At 30.4% G+C, this 13,962-nt stretch overlaps 1 protein-coding gene across 2 annotated transcripts in view; it reads right to left on the bottom strand.

The window, feature by feature from the left end:
* Positions 1 to 1,742: 1,742 nt before the first annotated feature.
* LOC126736317 (neuroparsin-A-like) overlaps positions 1,743 to 13,962 on the bottom strand; it is an 18,017-nt gene continuing 5,797 nt past the window's right edge. Inside the window, exons 1-4 of one of the 2 annotated variants that reach the window (XM_050440617.1) lie at positions 10,629 to 10,866; positions 5,608 to 5,726; positions 2,776 to 2,899; positions 1,743 to 2,696 (exon numbers count right to left, since the gene is read on the bottom strand). In XM_050440617.1, the coding sequence (XP_050296574.1) occupies positions 2,568 to 2,696; positions 2,776 to 2,899; positions 5,608 to 5,678 (324 nt within the window). In that variant the 5' untranslated portion in view covers positions 5,679 to 5,726; positions 10,629 to 10,866 and the 3' untranslated portion in view covers positions 1,743 to 2,567. Of the gene's footprint in view, positions 2,697 to 2,775; positions 2,900 to 5,607; positions 5,727 to 10,628; positions 10,867 to 13,962 lie in introns of those variants that run through there. The other variant, XM_050440628.1, reaches the window with a different exon arrangement.

Here is a 13,962-nt window from a genome sequence, read left to right as displayed (position 1 = left end):
AACCTAATTTCTTTAAATTTATTAGGTGTGTAAAACCAATTTTGAGAACAATAGTTATTTAAAATCCCATTTAATTACTTAAGACGTAATTTATTTATTTCAATATTTCGAAGTTCTTTAAAATTCAAATTAAGATTGTGAAAACCGCTTGGTTACATTTATAATTTTATTGATAAAACGGTAAGAGGGTATCTATTACCAAATTGCGCAAAAACTCTTTTATAAATGAAGGAAAATTTATGAATTTCCCCTCGTTCCTTGCGTCAACAATATATTTATTTTCTACTTAAATGGTCTATAAATTTTTGCAACCAGCCGGTCAGTCTTACGTATTTAAATCTATATTTTTATAATTAATAGTATTCTGATTTTTTATTATTAATTAGTTATTTAAAATAACTTTTAGTGTTAGATAACACTATGGATAGTGTATGTTGTAGAATGGGTATAGTTACTATGTTAATTCTGCATGAGTTTAAATGGTGTAGAGATCTCTATGAGGAATAAATGTCGATTTTGGGATAAATTAGAAGCGTTTACTTTACAACAAAATAGGAGTATAAATAATCAATAAGACTCGATAAAAAAAAAGGCAATAATTGGGTTTTCTTGATTTTACTAATTATAATATATAACTAAATTTCCTTAAAAAATTATATGAATAAAAAATTAAGTGGCATCCAATTTTTATAATTATAAAAATTGTTATAAGGTTTTTCATAGGGTTTAGGGTTTATAGGATTTTTTATTTTAATACCTACTACACAGTGCCTACTCGACGAAAAGCTGCTTTGCTTATTTGATGGTAAGTATTTGCCAAAAAACGCCACAGTGTATTCAACTCCTGTCCATACTCAGTAGGAACTTTTACAGAGAATAAGGATTCAGTGTGATGTGATAAGGAACAATGAAGTGTTTTTGTGGCGAGTACAGCAGTCCACGATTCATTGTACCCGCGAGTGTATCAGGGATCACGGAGCTTAAATTGGACCTACTTCTGAAGTTTTAAATTAATTGTATTAAAATTATTAGCTTCTCTATTTATTACATTCTTTTTTCATATTGGTTTTTCGTTTCAAAAAAAACATACACACTGTTTTTTTAAGAACATGTACTTTTTCAGATTAAACAACTTAAAATGGAACTTCTCTGTTGTTTGAATAACTGTCGCATCGCTAAAAAAAGAACATATCATGGTTCTTTTTAATTAAAATAAAACAGTGATCCTTAATTTTTTTTTCTCTAAAACGGCTCATTTTATCGATAATGAACAAGAATTCCTGTTATTTAGTTTAAAGTCCAAGCTATCCATATTTATTAATTCAGAGTCTTTATCATAGTCACAACCTAGTCTGCCCCTGGTAAAATAAATAAGGCAAATGTGTTTTAAGAGGTCCTTAGTAGTATTAATGACGTAAAATTTGTATTAAATTATGCCAGGTACTTCAAAAGTTAATCAAGAAAAACTGATTTCTAGCGGTGTCTTTAAGGGGCCGTATCTTCGTAGGGAGGGCCTATAGGAGAGTTCCATATTATAATTTTTTAGTTTTCTACCCGAATCCGAGAAATTTCCCACATTTTCCGGGACACTCTGTATACAATTTGACAAATGATACAAGAAAGAGAGGAAAAAATTATACGATCGCATTTCCGCTTTATTTTGATATACACGAGTTTCGGTGTGGAAAAACTAAATTAATTTTTCTTTCACAGGAAATCGATTAAAACAAACAAAAAGTACATACATACAAACTTGCGTCTATTAACTGTTAGGACACACTTATATATATGGCAACATTTTTTTGCATTACAATTAAAAATGCGTTTCTTTCTTGCATATACATACAGAACGCAACAATTTTTTTAATTTTTTTTTGTTTGCATTACATTACATATCACAATACAATTGAACAATTCGCGTTCAATCCTATTCTAAGAGAAGTCACAGTATGTCAATAATCAGGTCGTTATAAGATAATCTTAAGTAGAAAAATTGACCTAAAAAAATCACACAAGAAAAACAATTTTTTTTAATACTAAAAACTGAACTTAAACCTAATAAGTGTCTGTTACAGGGGAATAATTTAAACCTGTAACTCAATACTGTTCAAACAATTATAAATAACTTAATATAATATCACAATTGGAAATATAAAAACTAAAAATAATACAAAAAAAAGTACAATTTGGTTGATGACTAGCCCGTTGTTTAAACTTTAAAATTAACGCTTGGTTTAACCAGCCTTTTAAACCAAGCATTTTGATATTCAAAGTTTCTTTAAAACGAATGTTTATAAAAAACGCGCATAATCAGGTAAGTACTAATGCTAAAACGAATAAAGTATCTAGAATTTTATATACAAATAATAGAAAAATATGTCTAGTGTAATAAATAATATTTTTGAAATTTTAGTTTATATCTAAACTACCCCATCACCAATCCTAAATTTCGTAGGTCCTAAAGAAACTTCTTATAATAAAAATTAAAACAACCCTACCATCATCAACCGGGTCTTCAATAACAAACAAATCAGCCTGGCGATTTATTTAAAAATCCAAAAGATTTTTTAATAAATCTTCGAACACTCCATTGTTTGGATCGAGCAACCGTGGCAGCGCTCATCGGGTTTGCACATCATTCCCTCCCCGCATACTCCCAGGACGTTGAAAGAGCCTCCGCACCTCTCATCGGGACCCTGTAAATAACATTCAGTTATAAAAGGACTAAAAACAGCACAAAAAAAACAATAAATTTAGAAAAAAAATGTTCATTACCTTTGCGCAAATCCTCCTGTTGCACGCATCTCTAGCTTCACCCCAGATGCATAAATTCGGAGGATTTCTATCGCATTCCTCCTGTGATGCACAAGGCGTGCATATCCATGACTCCGTAATCGCCCTGGAATTTAAAAAAAAAAACAAAATTTAGGACTATATTCCAGGGATATCCGTCGAAATACATTTATATAACGTGGAATATTATCGGCATGTTAACGTTCAATCAATAAGGATCTTTTTTTGCAGAAAATAGTGTCTTTTGACAAAGATAAAATACTTATAACATAAACGTTAAGTGACACTTGGTAGCTTAACTTCCTCTCTCAAAAAAAAGTTAAACAAATCGGAAATGTTATAACATAGACAAATTGATCAACAGTTGATAGGTCCTATTTAATAAGGTAAGGAAAGACTTTTGAAATTAAAATGACCACTATGGAAGCACAAACAATTTCAAGATTCAAATATTCAAGCGGGCCTTAACTGCCTGTAAGAACTGATTAATAAATTTTACTGCAAAAGTGCAGCAAGAGGAAAATGCTAAAATGTTGACATTTTAACCGGCACTTAATACATGGAGTAAAATATGTAACTTATGAATAATTTTATTGTAAAAAGAGTGAAAGAAATAGAATACCCTAATGGCATTGATGTCTTTACTAACTATGGATCGAACTTCCTGGCAAAACTGACACTTTTACTTCAAAAGAGTGAAACATGCTATAACATTGACGTCTTGACTGATAATTGACATATGTATGTAGAATCTAACTGCCTGACACAATTAAACCATCATCCAGAAAGAATAAGTTAGGATTTCAACTGCCTGGAAGAACGGAAAAATTAATTTTACTGCAGGAGTGCAACAAATGGAATATGCTATAACATTGACGTTTCGTTTGATAGTCGACACCTGCATTAAAATATGAACCTAACTGCCTTTAACAACTGACAAATTAATTTAACTGCAAGAGTGCAACAAGTGAAAATTGAAAAGTAGAGACATATGCAGTAAATGCAGTAGGACCCAATTGCCTGGAAGAACTGACAAAGCAATTTTACTGCACCAGTGAAACAAGTAGAAAATGCTATAAGATTGACGTCTTATATAAACCCAATTGATTGGAAGAATTAAAACATAACCCGGCAAATAAATCAGGATTTACACTGCTTGAAAGAATAGACACATTAATTTTATTGCAAGGGGAACATACTATAAAATTGACGTCTCGATTAAGAGATGCAGTAAAATATGGACCCGACTACTTGAAGACTGGAGGTACAAGATAAATCTATTATCTTGCCTGTGCTGGATAGGCGAAATCCTGTATGGCAAGTTCGCTACCCCCACAATGCTATTCTCGAACTGGAGATATATAAGCAAGAGTGATACAAAATTTAATCCGTAAACAAGCGCGAAACATGTGTTAATAAGAGTGAGAGGGAAACCAGGGAGTTAAAGAAACAGGCAATGAGATGCGTGCGAAAGTGGGGGAGACGAGCTGGTTCTCGTATATCTCGTAGATATACAAATATATCTCTTCTTTATCTTGTCTTCTTGGCCTGGAAGAACTGACATATAAATTTCACTGCAAAAGATTAAAATAAATGGAAAACGCTATAACATTACTACTACGTGAAGAAAAATATAAACTTCACTGCCTGGAAGAATTAAACCATAACTCGAAAAGTGTAAATGAGGCAAATTAATTTTACTGCAAGAGTGCAACAAGTAAAAGAATTAAACTATGAGGAGGAAAGATAAATCATGATTTCAACTGCTGGAAGAACAGACAAATTATTTTTGTTGCAAGAGGGATACAAGTTGAAAACGCTATAGCATTCATATTTCGATTAACAGTTGACAACTGCATTACAATATTGAAGTAGGTGCCTTGAAGAATTTACGGATTCATGTTAATGCAAGGAAATGCAACAAATAAAAAAATGCTATAACATTGACGTGTTTACTACAGTGTTACAGTTCACACATGCAGTAAAATATGAATTCAATTGCCTGGAAGAATTAAACCATGATCCGAAAAGGATAAATCAGGAATTCATCTGCCTGGAAAAACGAACAAATTAATTTTACTGCCAAGAAGTTCAACAAATGAAAAATACTTTAGCATGGATGTCTCGACTGATAGTTGATACTTGTATTAAAATATGGAACCAATTGCATTGAAGAGGTGACAAATTAATTGTATTGCAAGAGTGATAGAAATGGAAAATGCTATAACATGTAGAAAAATATAGATTCAACTACCTGGAAGAACTTACAGATTAATTTTATTGTAACAGTACAAAAAATGGAAATGGTATAATCATGATGTCTCGATTGACAATTGACATCTGCATTAAAATATGGATCCAACTGCCTAGAAGAACTCACAAATTAATTTTATTGCACCAATGGTACAAATGAGAAATGGTATACATTGAGTGACGTTTGACATATGTCATCGTATTTGAAGAGAGAAAGAAGTTCTACATTAAGGTAAGATTAAACTGGCACCAACAAAGTTAAAAAATTAAAGTGAGCACAAAAAAAAGTAGTTTAAAGTTTTTAACCACTAATGCTTTTTGCTTTCCATTTTAGTCAAGAAATGATTCCAGGACCTCCGGCCAGGATCCTGGTAAGTTCTGGAGAAATGGTAAAAGTATTTATAATTGATAATGGTGATCTAGACCTTTCGCAAACGAGTGAGAAGAATATTAGGTTTTCAATACTGGAACAAATAAGGGAATTTTTAGAATATATTGACACAGAAATAGTTTAAGAACTGTACCTATATACGTCACTTTCTAACTTAAATATATACTTACATGCACCTGACCGTCGTGTGACACAATGCAGCAGCAGCAATGAGGACTAGGAGGGTGCTACTTGCATTCATGTTCAGGCGGTCGATTTGCTAGAAGCTTTCGGATTATTAAGGGAGGATCTGCAAAGAATACGACAACCTTTAAGTGAACAGTTTTGTAATAAAGTGAATGTAAAAATGTTAAGATTTTAGTACAATTACAAGATTTATTGGGTGACTGTACAATATGGTAAAATAAGTTTATATAATTTTGTGAAATTATACTGAATACTAATCAATTTTTGTACATAAATTAGAATATTGTGGGATACTCAGAAGGTGTTTCTGATTAAAATTGAACTCGGTTATAATCTTCTCCCGAAGATGCTAACATCGTTAACGAAACACGTGTTGCGAGTAGAATAAAGAGTTTTGGTTAGTGATCTGTATGCATGTGTGAGCTACTGGTCTGGGAACATTCGGCCCGACGAGAAGAGCAATGAAAATAATAGCTGGAATTAATTATCGAGTTAACGCTGAATGTTCTTTAAAAAGTCTAGATCATGACACTTTCAGCACAATAAATCATTGAGGCTCTCGTATTTTCGAAAGAACTTATTTGGCTATACGTTAGTTCAAGAGTCCCATGAGCGTGAGTTTTTTTCAAGCTCAGATAATATTTTGCCAATTTTCCGTTCATTCGTTAATCAGTATATGATATTCCATATAACGATACGATATCCTAAAATATATTATAGCTCTCTAGATCTCGTTATTAATTTCTCACACAATATTCTTACAACACCTACAAAATGACTATTAAATTGATTTACAAAATCCTTTAGGTTATTTATTTCGCTATTTACTTAATCTATGTTTCTCTGAGACCTTTTTTATTGAATTAAACTATATTTCTACGTCAATAATAAGACCTAGTTTGTCTTTAAGTTACACAGGAGTGAGAAATTCAATTTTTTACTCTTTGTCTTTTAACAGATATTTAACAAACGTTATTTAATTCCAAAATTAATTTCGTTAATAGGTGTTCAAAATATTGTCCATTTACTAACTGACAATAGCCAAAACGAAAATTCGACTACACTTCTGTTTTATTCTTTCTTTCAAATCCTCATTATTTGTCGGCTTGGTTTTTAAAACTTTGCTCTTCAAGTAACCGCAAAGGTCCAAAGATGTTAAATCCGGAGACCTGGGGGGGCCATTCAAATGACCCTCTTCTGCTAATCTATTTACCTGGAACTACATCATTTAGGTAGTCACTGACCGGTCTTGCAAAATGAGGTGCGCCTTAATTGTCTTTGATACGCAGGCGTTTATATCTAATTGTCTTGAAATTGTTCTAACCTGAATAGCCAAATGAATACCTGCTAACTTGTGATATACAGATTCCAGGATTAATGGAGCACATAATTAAGGTCATAAAGTCCTTTAGGAATACGCACCTTCCGGCAGCCTGGTATAAAGTAGCGACGGTTAATTATTCCACAAGAAGTACGTTTGAAACTGATGCAATTGAGTGTTACACGGAAAATTGGGGCATATTAGTTCAATCTGTCAAGGTAACAAAGACTCAATTGATGGTCATATTTATAGAATTGTCAATTATGTAAACATCACAAGTTTCTTCGAATGAATTCAGCGAGACAGTTCAACAATAGTAGTGGTAATTGAAATATGAAGAAAAATAAGTGACGATCTTAAGGGGCAGCCTGGAAGTGTAAAAAAAAATTAAAAAACGATAGGAAATGGCTTTGACACCCGCAAATTATTTAGCAAATTTATTGTACCACAGATTTTCTATACAATTAAGGAACTCAGAAAAGCAAAGAGTGCGTGAGGGATAGTCTACACTACAATCAAGACGAATTCTACTAGATTTGTCTTTTCTGCATAAAGTAATAAATGCTTTTATAGACCGCCCTCAGTTGTCACTTTTTAAATTTGAATTTCTTTGAAATATCAAACAGTCTGAAACTTTCGCAATATCATTTCACCACCTTTTTTTCAACCACAGTGCTGTGTTGAAAAAAAATCACATGACTGGTTCACAGCACTAACAACCTGCGTTGGACAAATGTAATTTTGGAAAGTCTAGCATCAAATACATGAGTCACCAGATATCAGAGACTGCGGTGTCATTAGATCAGTCAAAATTAAGAGCTATAAAGCAGTTGACTATACCATCATGTAAGAAAGATGTTCAACGAGTGTTGGGCATGATAACTAATGTTAGTAAGTGTATACCAAATATTACAAGCAATTCAGAATCATTACGGGCATTATTATAACCACAAGTCCAGTTTTATTATGTTAATATAAACACAGTAATTTCAATGGACAGCTTAAAATCTGAGATAGGAGCATTTTCGCTACCTTATGTTTTGCCTTTAAGGCCTTAACTGAAACTCAGCAAAGATATGCACAAAATTAAAAGTAGAAACAGACCACCAACAACTAATTACTAGTTCTAAAAAGCGACTAAATAAATGTTCACAAAGTATGCTATTGTTAAGTACAAAAATTCGGTATTATTAACCAGGTAACCAGATAGTTATCGCAGTATCGATATATTTTAGGTCATTAGTGATGGCAAATTTGACAATGAGTTGCAAACGCAGGTATGCCCAATAGCTTTTGAAATTAATGTTACGGAAGGAAAATTAAATGAGATTAAAGAAAAGACTTTGAATGATTCAACTTTGGAAGAACCAACATTTTAAAGAGGTGACCAAACTCAATTAAAAAAACAAGGATTGTATTAGACCATAGTTTAACAATAGAGATGAGTTATGTTTGCATGGAAATTTAATTTTAAAAAGAAAAGGATCGGTAATATCAAAGTCTTTGCAAGAAGTAATACTAAACAAAGTACATTACAATTATTTCGGTGTTAAATCTTTAGATTTGATTAAGGTTCTTTAAAGCAAAAAATAGAGATATGCTATAAATTTCCTAAAACTCAAACATCAGAACCATTGCTTGGTCATAAAATACCTTTGTTACCATGGAATAAATTTGGGTATGATTTATTTTCCCAAGCAACATACCATGCATTATTATCGTTAAATATAGGTTTATTATTAGTGTATTTATTAGCCGTATATGGTCAAAGCATATTTATTAAACTGTAGAATATAGATATATCATATACTATTCTGTTAACAAAAATGAAAAAAATTTCGGCTTTAAAAAAAAGACACTGGATTTACATATCTAGTTTTTAAACTCGATTGCATTAATGTATATGAAACACAATAATTATAACACGCCGCGTCTTGGCCCATCAGATATATATTATATCCTGATAATAATATTTTTATATTATTAACATTTAATAAACTTTCTTAATAATTTCGTGAATAAGATAAACATAATCTTAAATTCCTCAACGTTTATCACGCGGACGTTTTATTCGATATTTATCGTTGAAGTTCAACAAAAAATGTACACCTGGTGTAAACCAAAAATAAACGTTTATTTAACTATCGTGTGTTGCTTGGGTTAGCTATATGGTGAAAAATATTTACTTTGAATTGATTATTATTCAAAATATATAGAAATTGAAAAACTAAGTTGTGGTACATATAGTTCAGCTATGGTTCACATTATGAAGTCAATTTTTGCTAGACATGGTATACCTAAGATTCTTAATTAAGTTATATCTGACTATAAAGTAGATACATTTTTGAAAAACGCAAGGGATAGAAATTAGTCAGGTAAACAAAAAATGTTTCTTAGACTTAAGTAAGGTAGTAAAAATGTGCTGCAAGGAAATCAAGAGAACAATTTTGAAGACATTAAACATGTGAAAGTGCCAGTGAGACAGATTCTGAACGAGAAATAAATATTCCAGAAAGTGACAATGAAAATATTAATAACCAAGGATAACTCGTAAGGGTAAAGTTATTAAAGAACTTGAAAGTTGAATTCGTAAATTCATATGTATGTAAATGGTATGCAGGTAGCTAGCTGTCAAGGTTAGTGGTTAAGAACAAAAGTTTAATTTAAATCCGTTTTGTATTCTATTTAAAAAAGGGGAGATGTTAATGATATTTAGCACATGAATTGAGTTTTCTGTTATGCGTATGACATTGATACTTAACGTGACAATTAGAGGTCAGGTTTAGGCCATAGAGTGTCGTTTTAGGCTACTATCATATGCTCCTTAGTAATTAATAAAAGTATTGAATTTATCTAATAACAATAAACTGTTCTTTATTGTTAGAAAGTAAATGTAACTAAGCCTTTCCACTTGAAGACCAAATAATAATATAACAATTCTGTACAGAATATTAGATAACAACTACTAAGTATAAAAATAACTGATAATTAATAAAATTTGAAAAATGTAAGTTTCAGATTCTAGTTGACTTTAGGTGTCTCCGAATTCTAACATTTTCTCAATATGAAATAGTAAGTTAACCTTCTTTGGACCATTTTAAGCAAACAAAATAGGACGATAATAAAAGAATTATTTTGTAGTTTTGTCAGTGCGAATTATGTGTTATAAGTATTGAGTGAAGTTTTAGCTATTTGTTCATGCATGAGATTGTGTTTTATTTTTATCCGAAAAGGATGCCTTAGTGTAAGTACGTAAAAAAGTCAAGAAACCATTCTTCATTCTTCTTCAAAAATTATTCAGTCTCGATGTAGTACTGACGTTACTGGTAGAATTAGAAAAATATGCAAAAAGTGTTCCTTAATGCTTAAAAGCTATGTTCACAATTTCATAAAAATATTTTAAACACTGTAAAAGTTATAAATACCTTTAATACCCTGTATCTCGAAGAGAAAGTATTTCTCTTATTTTAGCACCGATTGATTTTAAATTTGGCACCGTCTTTTCATAAAAAAAAAAATTTAAAAGTATTTGATCAAAACCTATTTTGCGAAAAAAATTAAACACCATATATAGTAAACTTTTCCCTTACTACATATCCCAATTTCCCAACTGTTATCATTAGTGAACAAATCAAAACTTTTACAACAATTTAAGTACAAAACAAATAAATAAATAAAAATTACCGTAAAATAACACCACTTTAAGTACCCAATAACGAACAACAATGAGAGGGCGCACTCGGCCAACTTAAGCGCACTATTAGATGCCGTCTCGCACATCTATGAGAGGACGAACAATTTTTGAGATTTTTTTCTCTTATCTGAGAGACTTAAGAGATCGCTCAATCGTAAGATCAAGAAAATTCACCGGAATCGTAGTACCCGTTATCCGAGGCTGTACACGATCCACACTGACGTTGAACGTGAAGAGGCGACACTTCTTATTCGGTTTGATAGTGCTGGTACCGTCTCTACGTCACACAATACGATAACGAGGCCTATTTTGGGTTCCTAACATGTCTTGGCGTACCGTCTATTTTTATCATACGCGCGATTCATTTGATTGAAATATCAAATGCTTTTGGAAAAATGTGATTTGGTACCGTTTCTTCGCAGAATATTCCATTGATGTACCTATGGAAGGCTTAAATTGTACAGTGTAGGTTTTATGGGTTGTAAGTTAAATTCCCCATTGGATTAAAAATAAGGTGCGTGTTTAATACATATTTTTTTTATTGAAAAAATTAGATGAATATGACATAGCTTTGACCAATTATAGCAAAACAATATATATATATATATATATATATATATATATATATATATATATATATATATATATATATATAAGAAATACAATAGACCTTTAAAGTTGGCGCAGTCTAAATCTATCTATTATAAATTTTTAAAATTATATCTATATCATATATAATTTTGTTTACAAAAGAAGAAAATTTCGGCATTTAACAAAATTGATACGGGACTTACATATCTAGTTTGTAAACTCGATTACTACACCTCAAATATTTGATGAAATTCTTTTCAAAAATCACTGTTTTTCGTCCATATTATCCAATCTAATAACGCTGTTTTTATACTAAATATTTATATATGAAATTATATTAAATTTAAAGAAACAGCGTAATCAATATTAAATTTATATTTTCAAAAACATTGTTTTTCATCAACACAAGCCTTACCCCACCCCCCCAAACATTTTTCAAGTAAAAAATTCTTTTGAAAAATCACCGTTTTTCGTCCATAATATCCAATCTAATAGCACTGTTTTTTTATTAAATATTTATTAATATACATATTTATAATTATATCAAATTTAAATAAACAAACTGTGTTATTAGATATTAACGACGAAACAAGCTGTTATTCATGTGTATTATTTTGGAAAACAATGATTTTTTAAAACAATTTCTTACAGGTAAGTTATGTGGGGTGGGTGGGGGGTTAAGGGTAGGATTAATGAAAAATGTTTTTTTTTTGCAAAAATAATTGCCAGAGAAAATAATGCTTTTTATGAAAATTATAAGTGAAAAAAAACTTTGGTTTTTGTATTTATACTTTTCTGACACAACTTTAAGGTTTTCGAGTAAAAAGTGAAAAAACACTATTTTATTTCTCGAAAGCAAGGCGTATCGCTATGAAAATATTGCAGTAGTTGTGTTATTTTTTAACGCAAAGAAGTGAAAATTAAGTTTTTCTAAGATAAGTCAATAAATTTTGAAAAAAAGTAAGTTTTTCTGGTTCTTGACAACTTTTCATTATCTAGGTTCAAAAGTATAGTTCTTAAATTAAAACTCTTGGTGTATCTATCAACCGAATATGGTCAAGGTATATTTATTATACTGTAGAATATATGTATATTATAAACGATTCTGTTAACAAAAGGGAGAAAGTTTCGATATTTAAAAAAATTGCCAAGGGATTTACATATCTAGTATTTAAACTCGATCAGTATACCTCAAATATGTGATAAAATTACCCCGATATCATATATATGCCATAGTGTAGCATACGATATACTTTTCATACACGTAAATATCTTATAGTGCAATAACGGAATATCATACACAAAGAAATCTAGAACAAAATAGGAAATGCATTAAGGTGTATAAAACAATAATTATACCAAATAAGATATACGAATAAAAAAAAACTCAAAAATACAATTTCCTTAAAAATAAACAGGGATTTAAAAAATAAAATTTATTTTAGAAAAATTTAGTGGTGTACTTCTTTTTAATTAAATTATATTTACGGTAAACCCCTTATGAACGCCATTCGTAAAAATTATTTTTTTGTACGCTCCCTGATGCCTAAAACACATCTGCAAAATCTTAATCCATTAAACGCATTTTATAAACGTCTCTAAATAGTATACAATATAGCATACTTAAACTTTTAACTTTTATGAAATAATAATTGTATATCATTAACACGTAATAAACTTTCTTGTTAAACGTGAATAATAATATTAAGTTCCTCAACATATATCACGCAAAGATTTTATCCGATATTTATAATTGAAGTTCAACCAAAAATGTGCATCTCGTGTAAACCAAAAATAAACGTTTATTTAATTATAGTGAGACCAAAAAAAAACCAAAAAAAAGTAATCATTGTATCTATGTGATCTGAGATATTAAGTAAGGGTAAGAGTAAATATAACATCTTTAAACCAAAAAAAATTACTAACATTCTTATTTCCAACGTTTCTTAGAAATGTCATCTTGTCAAAGTCAAACGGCTTTAAATTATAACATAACTATGATTATATCTGATATGCATATTATCAAGTTCAAGATTGAGCACTGTGGAACTCCTGATGTTTCTCCATTCATTACAATTATCTGCATTCTGCGGCTCAAGATATATCTCAAAAACTGGGAAATAGAATGAGATATTTCTCAATATTTGCATCATTTAAACAATTTTAGGCTGATGTTTAGGCATATTTGAAAAATTTCGGATGACATTATTAATGCCGCCTAATGACACTTAAAGTAAATATCATTTGTCGTAATTCCAGATACCCTAATGAGATGAAACATATTTTTTGAAACTTTAGGGCGCCAGTTTTATCACTAATAAGGGTACGAAACAATTTAGTAATTATAATGTGTACACTGAAAAATGTTGATTGTCCGTAAACAGAAAAAAAAATTGCTCATATCGTTTTATATTTATATTTAGAAAGATTCTTTCTTTAATGTTATTGACACGATTACTTGACCGCCATAAGGAGGTTAACATTCGGGAGCCAAAAAAGTTCATTCAATTTTAAATATAATGGCTTAAATTGTTTTTGTTCGGTATGTAAGGTTCTAGAAATGAACTAAAAAATGATATGCCAAGCACATATTAAGAATATTGCGTACTTCTTTGATTAAACATTAAAAGTGCATAATTTTTGACTTAGAAAATCAAGAAAAAATTATCATGAATAACATAGATAAAACCGATTTTATAAGGTTTATGTAACAAAGATTTTTTTAAATGCAAA

Source organism: Anthonomus grandis, chromosome 1 (genome assembly GCF_022605725.1).
Source record: "Anthonomus grandis grandis chromosome 1, icAntGran1.3, whole genome shotgun sequence".
NCBI classification, from domain to species: Eukaryota; Metazoa; Arthropoda; class Insecta; order Coleoptera; family Curculionidae; genus Anthonomus; species Anthonomus grandis.
This window is presented reverse-complemented; position numbering and strand designations above follow the sequence as displayed.